Here is a 25,668-nt window from a genome sequence, read left to right as displayed (position 1 = left end):
TTTGGGATCAAAATGCTCACTACACCCCTTGAGAAATGCATTGAGGGGTATAGTTTCCAAAATTTAATTATTTCTTTTACTATTTCACCTCAGAGCCCCTGCAATCGTGGGCCAATGCTGTGTAATTACACCGCAAATGCGCATGGTGCTCTGGGTGTCCTGTTGTATGTAGGTAAAAAAAAATAGGGCCACATGTAGGGTTTTTCTCATACCAGGTAACACATCATAATAATCAGGGAGCTGTTTTTTCACAGTGACACAAGCGGGCAGAGCATATTGGGCACTGAAATGGCATATCTGTAAAAAACATATAATTTTTTACTTTGCACCATCTGCTGCATTTTCATTTATGGAAAACACCTGTGGCGTCAAAATGCTCACTACACCCCTAGATGAATTCCTCCACAGCAATGTAAAAAACTCATGGCCAGTTATCGCAAACGTTTGATTGTCGCGGTTAGGGTATGTTCACACGCAAATGCAAAATACGGAGCTGTTTTCAGGCGAAAACAGCTCCTGAATTTCAGACATTTTTGCAAGTACTCCCGTTTTTCGCGGTGTCCATTACGGACGTAATTGGAGATGTTTTTCAATGAAAAATGGATCCAAAACCGTCCAAAGATGTGACATGCACTTCTTTGACGCGGGCGTCTTTTTACGCGCCGTCTTTTGACAGCGACGCATAAAATTACACCTAGTCTGAACAGAACATCGTAAAACCCATTGCAAGCAATGGGCAGATGTTTGCAGGCGTAAAACGTCCGAATTACATCTGAAAATAGGCCGTGTGAACATACCCTTACTGCCAAGGCAGACACGACCAGTTATTTGGTTTAGGGGGGGGGGGGGATAAGTTTTTCACATGGGTGATATAAGCTTAATAAATCTTTATCATCAATAAATGGAATTAAAAAAAAGGTGCATTTTGTGAATACTCGTGTTGTCTTTATCTTATATTTAACCCCTTAACGCACCTGACGTGCACTTACGTCAAGGTGCAGGGGGAGAAGTATGGAACGCGCTCACAAGTATGGATAACTCCGATCCTAGCTGTTTAGCCGTTCAGATGCTGTGGTCAATAGCGACCGTGGCATCAAAGCTGTTAGAAAGAGGGGACGGCCCCTCCCAGAGTCGGTTGCCACCCCCCGCCACAAGATCGTGGTGTGTCAATGGTTGTCATGGCAGCCTGGGGTCCTAATGAAGGCCCCCAGGTCTGCCAGATTTGTGTTCCTATTAAGCACTGCACAGTCGGGTATTGAAACAAAATATACTGCATTTCATAAGTATTGCAGTATATTGCTGGTTCAATTGCCCTAGGGGGACAAAAAAAAAAAAAAAATACTTTTATATAAAACTTTTTCTTTAAGTTAAAATAAAAAAATAAATATTAAAAGTTAAAAAAAACAACCTTTGCCTCCCGCTTTGAATGTACATGCAAATGCACAATAGACAAAATGGGTACATGGTTAAAAGATTTCAGTGCTGGGCAATACATTGCCAGCTGTGTAATACTATTGTCTAGAGCAGTACATATAAGGCCCTGTTCACATCCCATTATAGCCTTCCGTCAGGTGTACGTTGGGAGGACTCGCGATGCATACCTGCGACGGAAGGCTGAAATGTTTCCCACTATATAGCTATACAGTGGAATACATTGCTCAGACCCTCCTGGCAGAGCGATACCTGAAGTGCTGGGCCTGGGAAAGCTCCTGACTTCAGGAGCTACAATACCAGAGTCGTCAACCAGAGCACCTGAAGCGTTCTGCCCGTGAACTGCGGTCCTGGGGAATCTCTTGGCATCACTGTCCATATATGGACTGAGATGTCAGAAGCTACAATACTGAAATCTCTGACCAAAGTGTCGTAAGCACTCTGACTGGGGACTCTGGCCCTTAAGAAGCCCCTGACGTCACTGTCCATATATGCAAAGCAAGACCAAGATAGGCAGCACGTCCAAAAAGGTACTGTTTATACACTCATGCGAAGTTTCAGCTCCTCAAAGCCTTTCTGAAGCATAATACAGTGCAAAAAGTGATCAGTATTTAAAGTGAATAACATGATTAACAATTGTTAAACAATTAGTACAAAAACGTGTATAAATAAAGTGTTATATAGGGATAAAATTCATATACGTTATATATTTTGGATGTGCTACCTATCTTTGCCGTGCTTTGCGTTGTGGAGGACAGTTGGATCTAGTCCTGTTGGGCTTTGCACTCCTATATTTTTGCACATTTTTCTGGTGCTGTGATTTCATGTTTTGTACTGACTGTCCATATATGGACAATGATGTCAGGAGCTACAATACCGAAGTCATCAGCCAGAGCGCCACAAGCGCTCTGCCTATTAACTTCGGTCCTAGGAAAGCCCTGGGCGTCACAGTCCATATATGGACAGTGATGTCAGTAGCTACAATACTGGAATCTCGGGCCAGAGCATCGGAAGCACTCTGACCGGGGGGAAATCTTGCCCTGAGGAAGCCCCCGACGTCACTGTCCATATATAGACAGTGATGTCAAGAGCTACAATACCGGAGACGTCGACCAGAGCGCCTGAAGCATTCTGCCCGTGAACTTCGGTCCTGGGGAAGCCCTTGGCATCACTGTCCATACATGGACCGTGATGTGAGCAGCTACAATACTGGATTCTCCGGCTAGAGCGTCAGAAGCGCTTTGACCAGTGACTCTGGCCCAGAAGAAGCCCCTGACTTCATTGTCCATATATGAACAGCGATGTCAGGAGCTTCTGCAGGGCCAAAGTCTGTGAGCAGAGCGTTGTCGATGCTCTGCATGGAGGACTCTGGAATTGGGAAGCTAATGAAATCACTGTCCATATATGTATAGTGATGTTGTGAGCTTCGTGACGTATACAATTAATGTATACCTGTGACGGATGCCATACGATGGATGGCATCTGTCACTTATAGGCTCCCAAGTTAACAAAATGTATAAAGCTTGGTATACGTTCTTTTTGTGAGAATGCATGGTGTATTCTACTACGTTATTCCATCCTTAAAAAAAAAAAAAGTTATACTGACGTATACCAGCCAGACGGAGACCAAAAGGACACTCTTTTGGACTCCGTTGGGCTAATAGAGCTCTATGAACACGTTTAGCATGTACGTCAGCTCTCCCGACGTACACACTAAACATAGGGCCAAAATGTGATGTGAGGTAGGCCTAAGTATGGTCCTGCATTGAGAATCTGAACAGCCAGCCAGGAGTCTCCCTTTTACTCATGTGATGCAAGAAACAGGTCAACTATAAATGCTGCACATACAACCCCATTCAGATAAATGGAACAGAAGTGTGTCCGACAGTCTGAATGTGGCTGGGAGGATTTTGTTTAGTTTGGAGCCAAACTCAGTCCTTTGTGGCCCAGGTGGTCTGCCTCACAGCCTTTTTCTTAGCTACTGTGATGTTTCTTCCCATCCTTAGCTCTGCTGTGGGGATGATCAGTGTTAATGGTAATACACACCAAGGGGAAGTAAATGTTATATTCTAAACATATCAAGAAATATAATCTGTGATATATTGTAGAAGAATGATCGAGGCACTCACCGGAGCTGGCAAAACAATTTCTTTATTTCAAAAGATCTCGGTCAGGATGTGGAATTGCCTACGGCCGTTTCACGTGCGTACACGCTTTCTCAAGGCCCTGGGATCCTGACCGAGATCTTTTGAAATAAAGAAATTGTTTTGCCAGCTCCGGTGAGTGCCTCGATCATTCTTCTACAATATATTTAGCTGGTTGTGCTACACTTTAGATGAGCAACTCCGTGGCAACTTACCTGCAATTATCCAAATAGAAAGAAAGCCATTTTTCATACCCCATTCCGAATGTGCGGGTTCAGCAGTGCCAGCCTCTTTTCCTTCTTCCCATTCCATAATCTGTGATATGTTGCCATGATGTGCTGTGATTTGCTACTGCCAATAATTGACATAGCAGACTACTTAGTTACAGTGCTTACAGGGAGTCAAAGTAGTCTGAAATCCACCTCCTGCCTCATCATTAGGCCTTGGTGACGCGTCCCTCTCTTGACATCCAGCCCGACATCCCTGGATGACGCGGCAGTCCATGTGACCACTGCAGCCTGTGATTGGCTGCAGCGGTCACATGGGCTGAAACGTCATCCAGGGGTGTCGGGCCGGATGTCGAGAGGGACGCGTCACCAAGGCAACGGCCGGGAGACGGAACTGGAGGAAGCAGGAAGTTCTCGGTAAGTATGAACGTCTTTTTTTTTTTTTTTTACAGGTTGCGCTATATTCTGATCGGTAGTCACTGTCCAGGGTGCTGAAAGAGTTACTGCCGATCAGTTAACTCTTTCAGCACCCTGGACAGTGACTATTTACTGACGTTGCCTAGAAACGCTGCCGTAATGACGGGTGCACACATGTAGCCACCCGTCATTACGGGAGCTCCATAGACTTCTATGGGCTGTCCGTGCCGTTATTACGGCCTGAAATAGGACATGTTCTATCTTTTTCAACGGCACGGGCACCTTCCCGTAAGAAAACGGGAAGGTACCCGTGGCCAATAGAAGTCTATGAGCCCGTTATTACGGGTCATAATTACGACCCGTAATAAGGGGAGTTTTTACGGTCGTGTGCATGAGGCCTTAGTTCAGACTGCTCTCTCCCTCTGCCTTCTCAGATTGTCTGCTTGTAGATACACATCTAATACAGGCTCACCAGAAAGTCAGTGCACAGAGAGCTGATTTTTATTATAGCAAGGGCAGAATAATTATAAAATACAAACTACTAAAACCCCAGTGCAAAATAAGGATATCAGGATATCAGAAGCGGATCATCATTAGGGTGGTTCGGGTGGCCGCCCGGGGCCCAAGCTTCCCATGGCCGCCCGAACCGCACATGACCGCACCGTGCGGGCTTCCTCGTGCCTGGTGGTGTTGCTAGCACTAGAGGGGGCCCCGGTGCTAGCGGCAGCCACATTCACTTGTATCTGAGTCCTCAGATACAAATAAATAATATAGGCTGCAGACCACGTTAGGCCTGCAGCCTATAAGGCGCCGGGAAGACTCCCTGCACAGGCTGGCGTGATGACGTACTGCATCACGCCGATCTGCACATGTGCCCGTCCGCAGCGGAAACGGGACAAGGTAAGTACAATATATTTTTAGGGGGGGGGGCAGCGCTGTGTGCACTATATAAAAGAGGGGAGGGGAGCGCTGTGTGGCCCTATATACAAGCGGGGGAGCGCTGTGTGCACTATATACAAGGGCGGGAGTGCTGTGTGCACTATATACAAGGGGGGAGGGGAGAGCTGTGTGGCCCTATATACAAGGGGGGGAGCGCTGTGTGCACTATATACAAGGGGGGAGGGGAGAGCTGTGTGGCACTATATACAAGGGGGAGCGCTGTATGGCCCTATATACAAGGGGCGAGTGCGGTGTGGCCCTATATACAAGGGGGGAACACTGTGTGACACTATATACAAAGCACGACAACAACTCAGCACAGTACTAGATCTGGATAGCATGGGAAACAGGATACAGGAACAGGGAACACTTGGAAACTGGAAGACACTAGGGGACCATTAGCAAGACAAACTTTGAGTAAAGAACAACACTCAGGCAAAGAACAAGAGGGCAGGGCCCTTTTTATAGCCCAGTAGCATTCTAGGCTTGATTGCAGATTGTAATTATGCGCGCACTGGCCCTTTAAGACAGTGTACGCGCAGGCGCCCTCCGGGAGACAGTCTCGATACCAGGAAGTGAGTGCCAGAGCCTCACTGGGGGACAACGCAGCAGAGAGCACACATGTCCGTGGCCACGGCCGTCGAGGGGTAAGTCAGAACGACGGGCCGTGGCCATAGATGTAACACTAGCTATAGGGGGGATGTGTGATATCTACAGGGTGCTGTGTGTGACGCTCGCTACAGGGGGGCTGTGTGGTGCTATCTACAGGGCGGCTGTATGGCGCTATCTATAGGGGGCTGTGAACAGGGAGATGTTTGTGTTGCTAGCTATAGGGGGATGTGTGATTTCTACAGGGGGCTGTGTGTGGCTCTATCTATGGGGGTGTGTGTAATATCTACAGGGGGCTGTGTGTAGCTCTATCTATGGGGGGGGGTGTGATATATACAGGGGGCTGTGTGTGGCACTATGTACAGGAGGGCATTGTGTATTTGGTGCATTATTTTAGTGTTTAAACACAAAAAGAGCTGCCTGCAACAGCCAAACCCAATTTCCCAGCCACCACTGATAATGAGAATAGTAAACTTTAATAGCTACGTATAGCTGGACAGTAGGTAGCAGTAGGTCCGATCAACGGCAGTGTCTAAAACATTAGCAGCCCCCCCGACATGTTTCGCTACTGAGTAGCGTCCTCAGGGGTACACGGGGCTCAGCAGACCTACTGCTACCTACTAGTTGCTAAACAATTTAACTGGTAAGGGAAGATACACTCCTACGTTACACATATACATGCCTGTTTAATCAGGTTACATACTTGTACGTCCGATCTCGGCTGGTGATATTTTTAAATCATAACTGTGGTCTGTCCAGCTATACGTAGCTATTAAAGTTTACTATTCTCATTATCAGTGGTGGCTGGGAAATTGGGTTTGGCTGTTGCAGGCAGCTCTTTTTGTGTTTATGTATATTGTGCCCGCCAGCTACCAAGGGTCACATCCTTGTTCGTTTTATTTTAGTGTTTGGCACAATTATATTCAGGGGTACAGTGTATGGTATTATTATATTCAGGGGCACAGTGTTTGGTACTATTTTGTTCAGAGGTGCAGTGTTTGGTGCTATTATATTTGGCACCATGATCATTTTATTTTCGTTTATAGCTGTGGAAATGTTGTAAAAATGAGGAGCCGAAGACATCTGAGTGACAAATTCTGCAGAAATGGGTCATGGCCGGGAGAAGTCGTCATGAACTCTGGACCGGATGGAGAAAAAAAAATAATTTGAGAATCTGAGACGTCGTTACCTGTGAGTCACTAGATTTATAGAGAATCTGTCACCTCTCCTGACATGTTTATTATAGGAAAATCTTGGATGTGTCCGTGCAAAGTGTGATCCTGTCAGTATGTAGGGACACAGCCCTGTGACAAGGGGAATCATAACACCCATTTGTTAATGCTTGCACAAAAAGGTAGTGTTAACAATAGTTACGACGCAGCAGGGCGGCGGTGCGGAAGGGGGGCCCAAGTTTGGGTAACAGCCCAGGGCCTATGGTCTACTTAATCCGCCACTTCAGAACATCATTGCCACACATATACTGAGCCAACTAAGCATTAGTGCGGGGGATTAAAGAGTTGCTTTCAAGTGTACCTCAAGTTTCAAATAACTTCTGAGATGTTCTAGACAGAAATTCTCATCAGTGGGAGTTTGTATGCTGTGACCCCCTTTGATAAATAGAAAAAAGTGGCTTCACCTTCTCTAGGAATACATGACAAGCCATTAGAATGTATTACAGTCTATGGCCAAATCTTAATCGCTCCCGAGGAACTCTCACAAGGCAGGGTGCTCTAACAAGTGCTGTCGCCCTTTCGCTCTAGCCAACAGCGGGGTCACAGAGCACAGACCCCCCACCGATGACAAGTTATGATGTATTTCTATATGTCAGTTGGTTAAAACTGCACAGCACTTTCAAATGCAGCATTTAAAACCTACTATGACATGATCTCCAAGTGGCTTTATATTTTCATTGCCCACTTTATACTAGAGAAATCCAGTGCCAGTGTTTTTGGCCCTCGAATCCTGTTGTATGTGACACATGGATAGTGCCACGCTACTACTGGCATATGTCAACGTACCCTTAAGACGAATTACAAAGGACTTTCTTCATCTCTTTGACAGCGTGCAATGATGTATAAAAACATGAACTAGAGAGGCGAATACATCAAATAAGCTTGTGTACACATCACCCTCTTACATTCTATGACAGTCAGGTAGCCTCCCTGGTGGAGAGACTGACACAGACACCTGAACTTCTCATTCATTGCCTGGGATAGCTTTAAAAGGAGCTGCCTTACTACCGTGCTGCAAATAGAAATATGTACAGAGAACATATATTCCAAACCACAATGCAGTACTGCATGCTGGAACTACATTTGTGGTATCTACATTCGGTGGCCCGGTCTTTTGGTTTTTCCTCACTGAAGTCAATGGGACTAAACACACTACAAAAAAAAAATTGAAAATGGTTAGGGCATACTGTATTGTGTACAAAACAATGCATGTTTGAATATTTTTTTCCTAACAACAAACATGGATGGCATATTGACTAGATCTCATTGGTGAGGATCTGACTGCTGGGATGCCCAGTGATGCAAAGAATAAAGGGTCGATGGTGCTCAAAGTGTAGCAGCCCCTTTAGCTTTTTTCTGAAACAGCAGAACTCCCAACCTTGTTCTGTGCTGGAATTGCTTTAAAGGGTAACTTTGGCATACTTCTCACATGTCATAGTGATATGTTAGAAGTTTTGATTGGTGGGGTCCGAGCACTGAGACCCCCACCAATTGCTCAAACGAAGCGGCAGAAGCACTCGTGTGAGCGCTCAGCCACTTCGTGTCTGTGTGGCTTTTTCCAGAAATCAATGTATTGGAGTACAGGCTCAATAGAAAGTCTATGAGCCCATACTCCGATACATTGGCTTTCCGGAAAAAGCCGAACAGATACGAAGCGGCTAAGCGCTCACACGACTGCTTCTGCAGCTTTGTTTTAGCAATTAGTGGGGGTCCGAGTGCTCGAACCCCCACCAATCAAAACTTCTGACATGTCACTATGACATGTCAGAAGTTTGGCAAACGTTAAGTTACCCTTTAACTTGCTGTAGAATTGAATTGCTTTATTTATATTAAGCTTGTGTTACAATTCCGTCTTTTCTTTATACCTTTCCTTCCTTTTGGATCCACTTCTGTTTTGGCTCAAAAACCGGAGCCCAAAACTGCCACAGAAACCGCATCAAAACTGTGTGCATGATCCTGGCTTTAGGCCAAACAGTGACGAACGCCATACAGTGGATTTAGTCACCTATAGGCCCCAATTTTTTTTTAAAAACAGCGCTGTATATTTTTTTGCAGGATGCCTCTAGGGTAAAATAGTGTAGTTGACTAGGCTATTCTATCGAGCAACAAACGGTATCCCTAATGCACACCACTTGGGGGAGGCCAAAAGGAAACTCTTCGCTGATATATTGAGATCCTAGGGGTACATTTGACATATTTACCGGGAGCTTTACTGACGCATATGTCACACATGCAGTGTAAAAGGGGCCTAAGCACATCACCATCACCGAGGGGGGGTGGACGAGACCAGACGCTGGATTATAGGAAGTGGAAAAGGGGCAATTGCCCAGAGGCCTCCACCACTGAGTGCCTTCTACCCCTTCCCAGCAGCAAGACAAGTGTTCATATTTGGCTGTAAAGGTGATTATGCATGTTTTGCTAATATTTAAAGGGCTGAAGTTGCATTCTTCTGCCTGCACTGCTGACTAAAAGAAATAGGGGGCTGATCATTGCGAGAGGGGGGAAAGCAGTTGCTAGATCTCTCTAGTAGCGCTGATTTCAGAGGTGAATAAAGGTTAAAATCCAACATGCAGAACCTTCAGCGGACACCAGGGGACAGTGAGGCTGCCCCTTACACATTAGATTGTCATCAGACCCTGTAGATATCAGTGGGTTCTGCTGACAGTTACCTAAGGTTTATGTCCAGTTTAATTATATGAAATGGTTATTGAGGAGGCCCAATGTTTAACCCAAGGACCTCAATCCTGCCCTGATAAGCCCTCAGCACACCTAGAACAGTATTCCAGAGTATTTCACCATTCGCTTCAGTATTTCATACTGGACAATGTCATTATCAGACCGCATGGCGCACGATAGCTATATTTTTCATTGTTTGTCGAGTGCAAAAGATAAAACTTCACATTTCCAAGGAGCATTTCTTATTAGCTCAATTTTAATGTTGTGGTTTAGAAAGAAATAACAGTTGAGCTAATTAGCAGGATGTGTGTGAAGATGTTCATTAATTAGCAATGCAATGGCCATGTGTCTGTGGTAAGAACTGGGAGTGAGAAGCCTGCAGCAGCCACACATCAGCATTGTGTACATACAGCGGAGCACATGTGTAGGCAGAGACATGTGATCGAACTCAAGTCCACTAATGTGGCTCCCTGCACTCTCCTGGCTGAAGCAGCCTCCTCCCTCCTTTGTCTAGAGAGCCACATTACCGCCCTCCACACTCCTCTCTCACGCTCCGGATTTTATGAGTTGCCAAGCTCTATCGCGCTGCATTATGGGGCAGCTCGGCCAGTCAGTGTGATTATTAGAATGAAGATCCGGGGAAGTGCGCCCCTCCCCCCCGGCCGGCGCTCCAAGCTCTTTGTGCCTACGTCTGGGGGTCACAAGAGCAACTGTACCATAAAATACAGTCACCATGAAGACATGGCGGCCGCGTACACGTCTAATATGGTGACTGGCCTGTGTTAATAAATAGCCGTCCTGTGGAAGTCATGCTTTTAGCACAGACATGTGATCTCTGTGCACACTCTAGAACGTCCGCTTTACGCAGAACCTGATCCGTGGCCGCACATTAACGTTGCCATGTGACCGCGTACATATACACATATATATATATTGCATATATGCACAATGCTCATATGCACCATGCCTCACGTTACTTCGTTAGAACACAATGAAGATCAGTCCTTAGCACACACACCTTGTGACGTAGAGACGTTTCTACACGCCCTGCGCTGTCACGTGATTCACCTCCCTTCGGGTTCCCGCGCACCGCCCCCGGGTCTTACTGCCCGGATCGACTTGGTTCTCAGTTAATAGGAGACGATCGGATGACTCCGGATCTTATCTCCAGGTCCAGGTCTTACTGTCCGGCTCTATATCACCTCGTTTATAAACCTATAGGAAAAGGAGGACTCATTCTCCGTGATCCAGCGCCGGCCCTTGCTCCGTTTTCATTGTGTCCCTGCACCTGTACTGACTCCAGATTCCGGGCTTTGCAGAGCCAATGAAAGCGCTCTGCTGCCATCTTGAATCCAGCTCCGTGTTTTCTTCTACTGTCTATTCTGTACCCTAGCTCCCATTTCCCCCTTTTTGCCATTCCCATGTGAGAGAGTGACCCATCTCCGGGTCTTACGGGCGCCACTGCTATGTGAATGCTTCAGGGCTGTGCTCCCCTTGTAGCCAGAGCATGAAGGGATCATCCAACTCCTGTGTGTAATCCACTTCTGCTATGCTTGTGTGACAGTCCTCCAGATCCGGTGTGTACTCCAGTCCCCAGGCTTTATTTACCTTGGTGCCCGTTCAGACGTCCATCGCCAGTGTTTGTCTGTGCTCCAGTTCCGGGACTTGCAGCCTTCCTCCCCAGCTCTACAGAGTATTCCAGGCAATAGCAGAACTGTGCTTCCCGTCCACTGATCCAGGCCGAGATTTCCTCTGTGTGATCCTTGTGCAGGAAGCTACCAGCCCGGCTCCCTCCTCGTGCTCCACTAGCCGGGTCTTGCGGCCTCAGCCTCCCCCAGTCCAGGACTCCCAGCTCCGCGCTTTGCGGCCTGTCTCTCCTCCTCCTCTCTCGGTAAAATGGCCTCTCCGCCTCCTCCTCTCCACCGCCTCGTGTCCGACTAAACGGCTCCCCTCCCCTCCTGCCCGAAACTAGCCCGACACCTGGGGGGGGAGGCCACCTCCATCCCCACCCTCCTCATAGTGCTCAATGGCCGCCCAGGTGGCACCGGCCTCTGGCCCCAGCCTCGGAGGAACCCCGCCCGCCGCCGGTCCCGAATTAAAGAAGAGCCCCGGGGACCCCCCTCCTTCTGCTGAACCCCAGGCTGAGGCCCCGGCTCAGGCCTCCACGGACTCCGACACGCCTGAAGCATCCAACGGAACCCGAGCGGCATCGACCTCTTCGCTTCAGGAATCAGGAGATGCGCCTGCGGCCTCCTCCGCCTCATCGCACCCGCCCGGGGGATTCAATTTCTCCTCCTACAACCGGGGAGTCTTCCAGTCTGGCCCCGGCCTGGACTATACGCCTCCTAGCGAGGCCTACAATTCTTATCCGGCCTACCCGAATCGGGCCTACCAGCCTGGATACCCCCCGCCTCGCCCGACTGCTTCCACGGGCAAACCCCCGGCTCCGGCCTATCCTCCTCCCCCACGATTCGGCCCCGCGCAGCCAGCAGCTGCTACACCGACTCTAAACCAGCTCCTGACGGCACCTAGTCCAGGGCGCGGGTACCCGGCCTACCCTGGAGGAGACTACTCGGAGCAGCACAAAGGACCTGAAGGCTATGCGGCCGGCTGGGCCGCAAGTCAAAGAGGGGTTCACCCACCCGGGAGCCCTGGCAGCAGTGGGCAGAGTATGCCCAGAACGTCGCAGGTAATGCATTAAGACGGACGCAAGTGACCTTATATTGGAGGGAATTATTTTTTGTGTGTGTGGTGAGAAAGCCATGTGAGTGGTGGAGCTGCTGCTTGTGGTATGAGGAGAGAGATGTGGTAAGGATGACAATGTGGCAATAGTGATGAGGGGCATCGAGATTTACCTTTACAACATGGGTAACCCCAGAAATACAGCCTCCGTGTAGGGTTTGGGGGGTAATAACGCTGAGGAGGTAACAGCCAGTATTGTGTGAGGGTCACCTGCCTGTAGACAATGAGATACGGCATGGTGGTGACACTGCACAGGGGCATCACTAGACTTCACAACATGGGCCATAAGCTTGGACATTGTCATGTGGAATGGAGCATTGTGGTGTGTTTACAAGTGAGTGTCACCAGTCTGAAGGTTATTTAGTCTATGGGTAACACATGAGCTTTAGGTAATCGAAGGCCCACTTCCATATTGGCACTTTAGCATGGCACCAAATGATCGGTGTGTTATCTGAATCTTGAGGTGCCCCGTGTTCTTGTATTAGCTTCCTTTCCTTGGCCTCTCATCAAACGGTTGAAATGTGTACAATACATATGTATACGATTCGATCATGTACTTTCAACCTACACTTTATAACTTTATAGTTTTCATTCCAAATGCGGTTTCTTTTGCAAGAAACCAAAAAGATAATTTGTTAAATACTGTAGAAATCTAAGATGCCACATAGCCGCTGCATCTAGGAATCTGCCACTGGTGCCTTTTTTTTTAACCTATTGTCAAGCTACTATTGCGACAGTGGCCTTAATGGACTTCATTTAGTCCATTCCCCTGCTTAAAATAGGATATGTGGAATAAACATTGACTACACTTTGTCCGCCATCTACAATCTGTGTAAGCCAGAGGCGGCCAGCATAATGTAGGGTTTAGAAACTCTCTAGACCATTACAATAATTTCTTGGTGTTTGACAATTTAACTTAAAGAGGCTCTGTCACCAGATTTTGCAGCCCCTATCTGCTATTGCAGCAGATCGGCGCTGCAATGTAGATTACAGTAACGTTTTTATTTTTAAAAAACGAGCATTTTTGGCCAAGTTATGACCATTTTCGTATTTATGCAAATGAGGCTTGCAAAAGTACAACTGGGCGTGTTGAAAAGTAAAAGTACAACTGGGCGTGTATTATGTGCGTACATCGGGGTGTGTTTACTACTATTACTAGCTGGGTGTTGTGTATAGAAGTGTCATCCACTTCTCTTCACAACGCCCAGCTTCTGGCAGTGCAGCACTGTGACGTCACTCACAGGTCCTGCATCGTGTCGGCACCAGAGGCTACACTTGATTCTGCAGCAGCATCAGCATTTGCAGGTAAGTAGCTACATCGACTTACCTGCAAACGCCGATGCTGCTGCAGAATCATCTGTAGCCTCTGGTGCCGACACGATGCAGGACCTGTGAGTGACGTCACAGTGCTGCACTGCCAGAAGCTGGGCGTTGTGAAGCGAAGTGGATGACACTTCTATACACAACGCCCAGCTAGTAAAAGTAGTAAACACGCCCCGATGTACGCACATAATACACGCCCAGTTGTACTTTTACTTTTCAACACGCCCAGTTGTACTTTTGCAAGCCTCATTTGCATAAATACGAAAATGGTCATAACTTGGCCAAAAATGCTCGTTTTTAAAAAATAAAAACGTTACTGTAATCTACATTGCAGCGCCTATCTGCTGCAATAGCAGATAGGGGTTGCAAAATCTGGTGACAGAGCCTCTTTAAATTAAAAAAAAAATGGAATATTTGACTCCTGGGACTTTTCCAACCTTGGTATAATTACTACTAGGATGAGGACATTTGCACATGTCGCAGAAGTTTAACACCTCATGCACACGACAGTTGTGCCACTCGGGCTGTTTTTGACGGCATCCGAGTGGCACCCGATAGTCTTCACGGACCCATTCACTTTAGCGGGTGGATCAGGTCTGTGAAAAATGGTCCGAGTCTCCAATCTGCGGAAAGCTAGAACCTGTCTTTCCTATCTTTCCTCGGATCACTGACGGGACTCGGACGGCGCACACTGTCGTGTGCATGAGGCGTAATATTATCTGTTTTGGATACTGTAATAAACATTATAGTGGTTTAGAAAAATACATCCAAGATATAATTATTGATCACGTCTAAAAGTTTAGTGCCGCTTTTGCGTGTAACCTTGGAAACTTATTTGCCATTGAATGTTGTATATTGTCATGCAGTGTTCACATGTTAAATGTGTATAAATATCTGCTGCCCCCGGTGTCTTGATCTGCTTCTAAAATACATTTTGGCTCCTTGCTTTGTTAGCTCCCTATTAAAGATGGTTGGTTTGCGGACCAGCGGCATTTTAAAATATTCTATCACAGAATATTTAGAAGACAATTGAGGCTCCAATATGGATCGGTCTTAGCCTCCATTGTGGTTCTGTAGTTCTAAACCGGAAAATTTAGTAAATGTTCCTTTTTTTTTTTTTTTTAATGTATTACCCAATTCCAAAGCGCTTTGTCCATCATAAATATGTGCTTTTTTTTTTTTTTTATCCTGATCTAATGGCCTTGAGTGAAGATGCATGAAAATGCTCACGATTTAAGGGTAGTGTTTATTGCCCCAAGATGAGAGAAAAATCTTACAAGCAATGATTAGCAGTCACGTACTCATCAATATAAGGTCTGGAATTTATATGGGGAACATTCATTTTCTCAATCCACGAGGGTTATGTCTATCAGAGTACCGTTTTCTATGGTCTCGTGCGCATAGAGCTAGTACGATGGCACGCCAGTGCCTACGGCTTAGAAATAAAGAATCGCAGGCACTCCATTACGGAGTCCGGTATGGTGCCTCTGTATGGCATCATGTTTTCCCTCAGAAATATTATAATGGCCAACTTGGAATTTGTATGGAGCTATAATATGGGCGTTTGCATGAGCCATGAGACTTTCACAGCAGAAATGATAATTGTATCATAAATAACGTGGACTTTAATGGACTTTATTAATATATTGTTTTAGCCAGCCTTGTATTATTGCTATTTACATATTGTGAAGTCTACAGAACCATGGAGAGGATAATCGTACATCATACGTAGGGTTTTTCAGGCAGTAGTTTGTTCATTTAGTTCACCAATGTGTGAGAACTGGGGTTCATTGTGCCTTTTGGTGATGGTTTCCATCATGAGTACAGACTGCCATATTCACAATACCCAGGGCAGCATGACAAGCATATTTGCCTTTTGTCTTGAACACACCATAAACACAGTACTCTATATTGTTTTCTGAACTCGCTACAGGTGCCATATTACTGTGCATCTGTGTCGTTTCAACTCCTAGGGTGGCGTATTTACGAATTCTGACAGTTTTTACGCAAAATTTTAGTTTAGTGCCGTATTTCTCAACATGATGCATGCTAATTTGAATGTCACAGCTAGCGAGCTATGTCAAGTTGTTGCTTACGCCCACCGTGTGTGACATGCAAGCCATGACCGTGTTTTTTTTTTTTCTTCTTACACTTAGTAAGAACTTGTAAGTGCACGAAAACGGTTATGTGACACTTCAGTATAGCGCTCCGTCTTGGTGCCGTTCTTACAATGTAATTACGCCAGAGAACAGGTGGAATTGCACTTATACAAGCTCCAAAATGTCTGTAGTCTCCCTATATAAGATACTAAAGTTTTTATGCTTTGACCTAACGTTAATGGCGTATAAGCAATTCCCTACAATGTAGTTAGATCTACTCTTAAAAATCTGACTTTTAGGACATGCTGAAGTAAATGTGTTCCACTCGGAGCTCACCTTTTTAGCCAGAGCCATATCAAAGGTGTCTTTCTCCTTTTGCGTGACAGCTATTTGTGTACGTTTTCCACTAACGAGATTTAGAAGAAATCAATGAATGCCCGTTGAGTTCAACGAGCACTGTGCAGTGCATCAGGGAAAATTAACATTTACATTGTGGTTCTCCTGGTGATAACTGCTGATCGTGGTGGGGCACACCAGTGGGACTCCAACTCAATTGGGTTTTATCCACCCAGATGGCCTTCTTGAGCAGAAATTCAAATAGAGCTGAAAACCCAGTTTCAAATTCCATACTACAGTCTGTGTTCCATCCACTGACGGCAGACTACCATAAACCGGGACAGTCTAATGGGCAAGCGTGGTAAATTTTAACTTGCATTGACTGCCCTTCACTAGAAATTTGCTCCTGTTATAGCCGTTTATTATAAGATTTTCCTTTTATCAAGAATCCAATATATATATTTTTTTTCTTCAGCTACAGGACTACATTTAACCTTGCGATTCATACTTGGCCATATCAGTCAAGTGATGGTATCTTATGGGAATGGTTGGATGAAATCTAGTCTCTGTCCCCAATGGGGCTTACAATCTTATTGTCCTCATTTACACGTGCCTATTTCGTAGGGTGCCAATGAGCCTGCTAGTATGTTTAGACTGGGGCTACATAAGACACTGTATGATATCCAAGGAAATATTGTCTTACTATTTGTTAATTTTAAAGTATATTTAAAGGAACGTTCCCATCTTTAACCCATTGGTGACCGCCAATAACGGCGGCCACTAACGGGCTTTATTCTGATGCATATGCCTTTTTACGGCACTGCATCAGGATAAAGTAAACAGAGCAGGGAGCATCAAATCTCCCTGCTCTCAGCTGCTAGAGGCAGCTGGGGGCGTCCCTGCTCTGCCGAGTGAGATCGATATTAGTATCGCTCTCACCCGTTTAACCCTTCAGATGCGGTGCGCAATAGCGTGCACCGCATCTGAGGGGTTTTGGAGAGAGGGAGGGAGCTCCCTCTCTCTCTCTCCCACCGACACCCGGTGATACGATCGCCGAGTGTCTGTGTCTCCAATGGCAGCCGGGGGCCTAATAAAGGCCCCCAGGTCTGCCTGGAGCGAATGCCTGCTAGATCATGCCGGAGGCATGACCTAGCAGATGCCTGTCCGTTTTAAACGGACAGGCAGTAATACACTGCAATACAAAAGTATTGCAGTGTATTATAATAGCGATCGGAGAATCGCATATTAAAGTCCCCTAGTGGGACTAGTAAAAAAGTTTAATAAAGTTAATGAAAAACCCAGCTTTTCCCCTTACAAAATGCTTTACTATTAAAAAAAATAAAGTAAAGTTACACATATTTGGTATCGCCGCGTCCGTAACGACCCTGACTATAAATCTATTACATTATTTAACCCGCACGGTGAACGCCGTAAAAAATTAAATAAACTATGGAAAAATTGCTGTTTTCTGTGAATCCTGACTTTAAAAAAATGTGATAAAAAGTGATCAAAAAGTCGCATCTACTCCAAAATGGTACCAATAAAAACTACAAGTCGTCCTGCAAACAAAAAGCCCTCACACAACCGCATCGGCCAAAAAATAAAAACGTTACGGCTCTTCAAATATGGAGACCCAAAAACAAATAATTTTGAAAAAAAAGTGTTTTCACTGTGTAAAAGTAGTAAAACATACAAAAACTATACAAATTTGGTATCGTTGCAATCGTAACAACCCGCTGAATAAAGTTATTGTGTTATTTATACTACACGGTAAACGCCGTTGATTTAAGACGCGAAAAAGAGTGGCGAAATTTCAGTTTTTTTTCTATTCCCCCCCCCCCCAAAAAAAAAGTTAATCAATAAATATGTTCCCCAAAATGGTGCTATTGAAAAGTACAACTTGTCCCGCAAAAAACAAGACCTTATACAGCTATGTCGACGCAAAAATAAAAAGGTTATAGCTCTTGGAATGCGACGATGGAAAAACGTAAAAAATGGCTTGGTCATTGAGGGGGTTAAAAGAGAATCTGTGGCCTACTTCGTTTCCCTCTCTGAGGACAGCATGCTTTGTTCTACGTTTGTGAAGATCAACGGAAATTTTGTTCAAACTAAAGCATATTAGTCTGTCACCTTCGTGAGCTGCAGGCTTCCTCCGCCCTCCCGCCACTGATGCACACTAATGGGGAGAAAGCAATTTAATTTGTGGCGGGAGGGAGCCTGCAACTCATGACTACACCAGACTACAAATATGTAGCGCACTGCAACTAGTGAACGGAACGTTTGGTCAAACTGCAGCATATCTTCTCAAAGGACACAAAGCTGAAAAGTGTTCCTGTCACTACCGTATGATTCTCCATAATATAACTAGAAAACCCTATCCAAACATATTTGGAAATAGTTTGGTTTTTGAGAAATTCCCCAGAACTTTTATAGGGCATGGTTGTTTTCACGTTTGAGCCGTTGTTTTTGGTTATGACCGCCGCTACAGTCTTAGTGTGGTGGCTGCACTAGCGAACATCAATACTACTGGCTGGGTTCTCGGGAGTGCGCAATGCGGTGGCTGTAACCATCACATTGCTCAAGCGGTGCTGTGAAGCATGGCTACAGTGAAGGCCTGTGGGTGCTCGGGATTCAGTCCTACCCACGTTTTAGATGATGCCTGTGAACGAGTGGCAGCGTACATCCACCTGACTGCTGAGGCCAGTGATTGACTGCAGTTGTCGCGTGGCTTTATGGCACATCATTGACAGTAAGCAAAGACCAGTGGGGACTTTTGGAGTGTCGTGGATTTAATAGGGAGTGATTTTATTTCTAATTTTGTCACATTTCCTGCTGTTTGCCTAATTTATTTAAACTCCTGAACACCCACTATAAGGGAGATAGATGGGAATACCTGTGATAATTGTTGATTTTGGGAAGCTTCTTTAACTCCATACTGCAAACGTTGCATCTGTGGGATGGTGTCTGCGCCATTGGCAGTGGGTGCTGGATGTAATATACAGCCGACAACTAGTAGCAATGGCTGAGATCAGCGTTTTGTAACAACCCCGGCCGTTTAACCTTTTAGATGCTGCAGTCATTAGCGACCACGGCATTTAAGTGGTGGACAGAGACAGAAACCTCCCCCTGTATCCCATCGGTCACCTTCGAGTGATCACGGGGTGCCAAGGGTTGCAATGGCAGCCAGAAAGCCAGAGGCAGGACCTTTTTATAGGCTGCCTTCTGGTTCAGAAATGATTACATAAGTAGTGCAATGTATTATACCAGTGATCAGGAGAATATGCTTTGAAAAGACTTGTAGTTGGACTAAAAAAAAAAAAAAAAATGGGTTCCCCCCCCATGATTAAGACCTTTGAATTGGGGGGAATAAACAAACTTTGTATTGCTGCGTTCGAAACAACGGTAAATGCCGTGAGAAGAAAAAAAGGCAGAATTTGATTATTTTTGGTCGCTTTGCCTGAAAAAAAAAATTAAATGGGAAAAAGCGATCAAAAAGTCGCATGTACCCCAAAATGACACCACTGAAAGATTGTGCCACAAAATACAAGCCCTGACAGCTGTCGCTGTAAAAATAAGTTTTGGCAACACCAAAACATGATTTTTTTTTATTACAAAGTTTTTGTGTAAAACTAGGAAATCTGGTATTGCTGTAATTGTATGGACCAGCAGAATAAAGTTAACATATTTATACCACATGGTAATTGTTATAAAAAAAGTGCCTAATTGCTGTTTTTTGGTCTACTCAACTCCTTTAAAAGAAATAGTGATGATAAAATCGCATGTACCACAAAATGTTACTAATAAAAACGACCGCATGCCTCATGAAACGAGCCATTACAAAGCTCTGTCAACAGAAAAAAAACTAATTCTATGACTGTTGGAACGCAATAATGCAAAATCATGGCCCAGCATCAAACCCTTCATCGTTTGCTAGACTCCACAGGTGTGGACCACATAAAGACAGGACATATTATGGGGCTAGTAAAGAAGCTAAAGATTAGGCAATACTGGAGCGTGGATATATTGTGCAATGCCCCAATTTACCACATAGCCATGTCCCATGGTACAAAAAGCTGGCCGTGCACGTTGTACAGATGGCATTGTATAACGCAAATGTGCTATCCCGATGTGCAGGACGGATAAGAACATTCCTTCTATTTTTAAGAGGTGGTTATCAAGGTCTTAATATTCGTGAACCAGGATGGCGAGCACCTAAGGACATCTGCCCCCAAAGTCATAAACTTTGCTGTAAGCGATGACGCCATATTGTATCAGGGCAACTGTTTCCCAGCAAACAAGGGAAGGGCCCTATTAAAAGGGGCAGAGTATGTTCCAAACGGAGGGATAAAAGACAATAATTTATCAGTACAACACCTGCCCTGAAAAACCCATCCTATGCATAAAGGATTGCTTCATGGTGTACCATGTGTCTATGGTTTAAGTAAATTTATTATTTATTTATGCCCCCGTTAGATCACCTAATTATGCCATAATAAACTCCGTACAGATTACATATGCCCCCGTATTATTGAAATACCTATGAAACCCCAAACAAAACTACCAAGCCAAATAGCGGTCCTTCCAAGCCTGGCAGTGTGCCTCATATGGAGTATTACGCTCAACTATTTGCGTGATTGTCTCCAGTGGCACAAGCTGGGCACAATACACATGGCATAACTGGAAAAACTGCAATTTTCACTCTGCAACATCCATTGAGCACTTATTTCTGTAAAACACCTGTGGGGGTTCAAAATGCTCATCACCCCTAGATAAATTAATTCAGTGGTGTAATTTTTAAAATGGGGTCACTTTAGGGTTTCTTTTGTTTTCACTTCAGAGCCTCTGCAATTGTGGCTAATGCTGTTAGGCCCCATGCACACGACCGTAAAAAAATCTACGTAATTGCGGACCGTAATACGGTCTGCAGTTACGGACCCATTCAGTTCTATTGGCTGCGGACACCTTTCCATATTGCTACGAAAAGGTGTCCATGCCGCAGAACTGTACCGCAAAAGATAGAACATGTTCTATCTCCTGCGTTTTACGTGCCATGCTCTCATCCTTTGTATGGAGACCGGGCCGAAAATGCGGCCGGCTGTGCGCGCAACCGCACAGGGCGGATATGCAACGTAAAAGCACAGGGCGGATATGCAACGTAAAAGCACAGGGCGGATATGCAACGTAAAAGCACACCGCTTATATGCCCTGTGCACAGCAGGGAATTGCGTCCGAAACGCCGCACCAAAGTGTGGTGCAGTTTTTTTTTTGTCCCGAATGTCTGCTGCGGCAAAACCGCACAGGAAAAAAAAAGTATACTTACCATAGCGACGCGTCCCTTCAATGTCGTGACTTTCTGCAACCCTGGGATGATTCTTCGTCCCGTGTGACCGCTGCAGCCTGTGATTGGATGCCTGTGATTGGCTGCAGCGGTCGCATGGGATGAAATGTCATCCCATGAGGCCGGGCTGGACTTTTTTTTTCTGAGTTGCGTTTTTTGCGGGGAATTGCTGCTTGTCTGCTGCAACAAATATGCAGCATTTATGCAATTGACGTTCCTTCGGATCAAAAAACGGCACCGCATTTTTTTTTCCCGTTTAGCATTACGCAGCTTGTGGGTGAGACTTGTTCACTTTGCTGGTACTGTATTATGCTGCAGATCTTTCACAACAAAATGCGCAGTGTTTACGCTACGTGTGAACTTGCCCTAATCGTGAGCTGTCTTTTTCACACAAGGTTGAACAATATTTGACACTGAAATGGCATTTCTATGGAAAAATTTAATTTTTCACTCTTGCAAACATTCGTGCAACATGGATATTGCAAACACCTGTGGCGTCAACAATTTCACTACACCCCTAGATAAAGGTCTTGAGTGGTGTAGTTTCCAAAACGGGGCCGCTTATCGGGGGTTTCCACTTTACTGGTATCTCAGAGCAATTCAACATGGTGTTCGAAAATCAGTAAAATTTGCACGCCATAAAACCAAATTGTGCCCCTTTTCCGTTAAAACAACGGCAGTCACACGGACGTGTGTATTCCAATGGGGCCATTCACACAGCCGTTGTTAACGGACCGTGTGAAGGGTCTGTTGAAAAATCTAACCTGTCCTATTTTTCGTTTTCACGGATCCCGCCGTGAAAATGGGACCCTCCCCTGGAGCACCTGCGATTTTCCGAGTTTCTCCACACTCGTGAATCTAGCCTAACTAGAAAGAAATTGCGTAACAACTGTTTGGGTGCCTTTTCTACTGTATTGCTTGTGAAACTGAAAATAACAAACTACATATTATTGGATAAAATGTAATTTTCCGTTTTCATGGCTTAATTCTAATGTAACACCTGTAGAGTCAAAATGCTGATCAGAACCCTAGATTAATACCTTGAGGCGTATAGATTCCAAAATGGCGTCCCTGGGGGGGGGGGGCGGTTTCCACTGTAATGCTACCTCAGTCTTTGCAAATGCATGGTATCCGAAAGCCGTTCCAGCAAAATGTGAACTCCAAAAGCTGAAAGTCTCTCCTTCCCTCTTAAAGCCTTGCCGTGTTCCCAAACAGAAGTTTACAACCACATATGGGGTATTGCCTTTCTTAGGAGAGACTGCCTAACGATTTTTGGGGTGCTTTTTCTTCTGAATTCTTCGGAACTTAGAAATGTTGAGCTAAAACATATTATTGGAAAAAGTTTCATCTTCACGGCCCAATTCTAATTGTATGAATCACCTGTGGGGTCAAAATGCTCACTACAGCCCTAAAGAAATTCCTTGAGGGGTGTAGTTTCCCAAAAACGTATCTTTGGGGTGTTCTCGAAGTTCATAAACTTAGATGTGATTGGTATTAGGGTAAGACCACACGGAGCTTCACTGACTTCGCTGCAATGCAGCCAACAGCCGTGCTGGCACCATATTTGTCACGGCTGTCAAATTGCCTATTAATGGCTGCACGTTGGAGGTAAAACCGCTATTTACCTGCAAAATTGTATGGTCGTACAGGGTGTATTCATTAATGGTGGCACAATTTTGCAGGTAAAGGGGCGTTTTACTCGAAACATCGTGTGGCCATTAACCGTTTGACAGCCACGCCGAACATGGTGCTGGCGTGGCTGTTGGCCGTGTCAGTTCTGCCCCTTGTGGCCTTACCCATAGGGTTAGGCTCTGTTCACATTTGTGTTGGAGGCTTTGTTAGGGGCCTCTGTCGCAGATCCGGCAGAGATTTACCAGAAACAATAGCACAGCATGCTGTTTTATTGCTTCTGGTAAAATCACAGACAAGCCGACAATCATTAACATCAATGGGTTCAGTCGGCCGCCGATGGTGTCTGTGGTGCAACAGAACCATTGCATCAGTTTGTCCAACTTTCTAATTTCTTTTATTAAAAATAATTGTAACTTTTTGAGATACTGCTGTTTTGTATTCTGTATCTAGTGCTGAATCCTGTATCTGTCAGGTCGGCAGCACTGACTGGTTTAGTGTCAGTGGGTCTAAGCAGGATCCACCAGTTACTGATCACATCTAAGTTCATAGCTTAGATGTGATCGATAACAGGTGGTTACTGAGTGTCAGACACGCAGGACCCACTGTCACGGAACCGGTCAGTGCCGTGGACCTGACCGATACAGGATTCAGCACTACATACAACTTTTCTGTATACTGGATACAACACAGCTGTAACTCAAAGTACAGTTTTTTTGTCTTCAGTTTGGGTGATTGTGAAGATATGAGCATGTAGACCTAGGAATAAGCGTCCTTTTACACACAATTTTTAGCACTCTAATGTGCCAAGACTTGCATTTATTAAGATAATTTTGTTTTATTTTTCTTTAGCTGTGATTGTTAGTACGATCGCTCGTTTTCCTTCTATCGCTGTTTACAAACAGGCTGATGTCTGTTTCCGTGAGTGGATGAACTTCTGACAAATGATAGCTTTAAATCCGTATAAAAGTTGCAACAAAGTGAATTATCGCTGGTTGCGTGCTGCGCATGTCTACACTGGACAATGATTGGAAACGTTTAAATGGCATGTGTGAACTCCGTACATTTGTACTTCTGTCTTGAAGAGGTGTTTTGTGCATCTAGGGCCCTGTTTGGGTCATACTTTTTAGCCACCATCATAAATGCTTTATTCATATTATGATTACAAAAAATATATATATATATATATATATTTTATTACAAGAAGTTATGCTATGATGCATAGTTGCACGAAGGTACATGATTGTAAAATGCTAGACGGCGTTGTCACAGTGTGCCAAGTGTCAAATTTCTGAAAATTTTGAAAAATAAAACCAAAAACTATAAAATCACAAAAGTGGTGTCGTGGTAGGGATGTCACGATACCAGAATTTGGACTTCGATACCGATACTTCGTTTAGTATTGCGATTTCGATACTTTTGCCAACAGTAGTAATAAAAAAAATTCTTCCGTTTTCTGAGGTGAGGCGCGACGTGTGATGAATTTTGAATGCGCCTCACATTAATAGTAATTAATCCCATCATGTATCTCAGTCATAATGGGTTAATGTGCGAGGTACATGATGGGGTTAATTACTATTAATGTGAGGAACATGGAGGTTAAATTCATCGCACCTTGCGCCCCACATTAGTGAAAAAGGCGTGTTTCATTTTTTTACAGCGTACACATCATAAATGATGCAAAAAAAATTGTTGTGCGCGCCATTACTGAATGTGTATATTTTATGTATTGAGACTTATTTTAATGTTTATTGTAAAAAAAAGGTGAATGTGTATTTTTTTTTTAAATTTAACAATACTTTGTTTTTACCTTATTCAGAAACTTTAATGTACTGACATATCAGATATGTGCCAGTACATTAGCCTGTGGACAGATAGCACACAGGCAGTTGTTAGGACATACTTGGGTATGTCCTAACAACATGAAATATGGTAAGACAGCCCGGGGGTACGTCAATAGACCCTGGGCTGTCTGCCCATATATGGTATGGCCCTCGATCGCGTCACAGGAATTCCCTGTGACGCGATCCAGGGGCATCCTTTCCTTCTCATTTTTTCCTGAATGCTGCAGTCAGCTGTGATCGCAGCATTCAGGGGAATAACGGCGGAGATGAGAGGTTTCTCTGACCTCCGCCGTTATAGAGCGGGGCTGCGGCTGTGTAATTCAGCCACAGCCCCGCTCCTGAGTCATGATAAGTTCGCGGGGTCAGGATGATGTGATGTGGCCGGTGCTGCACTAATGAGCGGCAGTTCAGGCACTGGAGACAGAACATGGGGGTGTTTTGCAGCGCAGCCGCACTCCCATACATTCATGTATTACTATACTTAGCTGTGCGGCTGCGCAGCTCAGTATCGAAATACAGGAAATAGCGGTATCGAACCGTTTAGGGATGCACAGTATCGAAACAGTATCGAAGTTTTGATGCATCGTGCATCCCTATGTCGTGGATGAGCTTTGTAATTTTTAAATGATTTTTGGCCTTAAAGAGGCTGTCACCACATTATAAGTGGCCTATCTTGTACATG

At 45.0% G+C, this 25,668-nt stretch overlaps 1 protein-coding gene across 2 annotated transcripts in view; it reads left to right on the top strand.

Moving 5' to 3' along the window:
- The first annotated feature begins 10,759 nt into the window (after positions 1–10,759).
- Positions 10,760–25,668, top strand: part of ARID1A (AT-rich interaction domain 1A) — an 80,443-nt gene continuing 65,534 nt past the window's right edge. For both annotated transcript variants that reach the window (XM_075853454.1, XM_075853453.1), the window contains exon 1: positions 10,760–12,364. In XM_075853454.1, coding sequence (XP_075709569.1) covers positions 11,702–12,364 — 663 coding nt within the window. In that variant the 5' untranslated portion in view covers positions 10,760–11,701. The remainder of the gene's footprint in view (positions 12,365–25,668) is intronic.

Source organism: Rhinoderma darwinii, chromosome 2, assembly GCF_050947455.1.
Source record: "Rhinoderma darwinii isolate aRhiDar2 chromosome 2, aRhiDar2.hap1, whole genome shotgun sequence".
Lineage (NCBI taxonomy): Eukaryota > Metazoa > Chordata > Amphibia > Anura > Rhinodermatidae > Rhinoderma > Rhinoderma darwinii.
The sequence above is the reverse complement of the archived record's forward strand: the minus strand, read 5'-3'. Positions and strand labels throughout refer to the sequence as shown.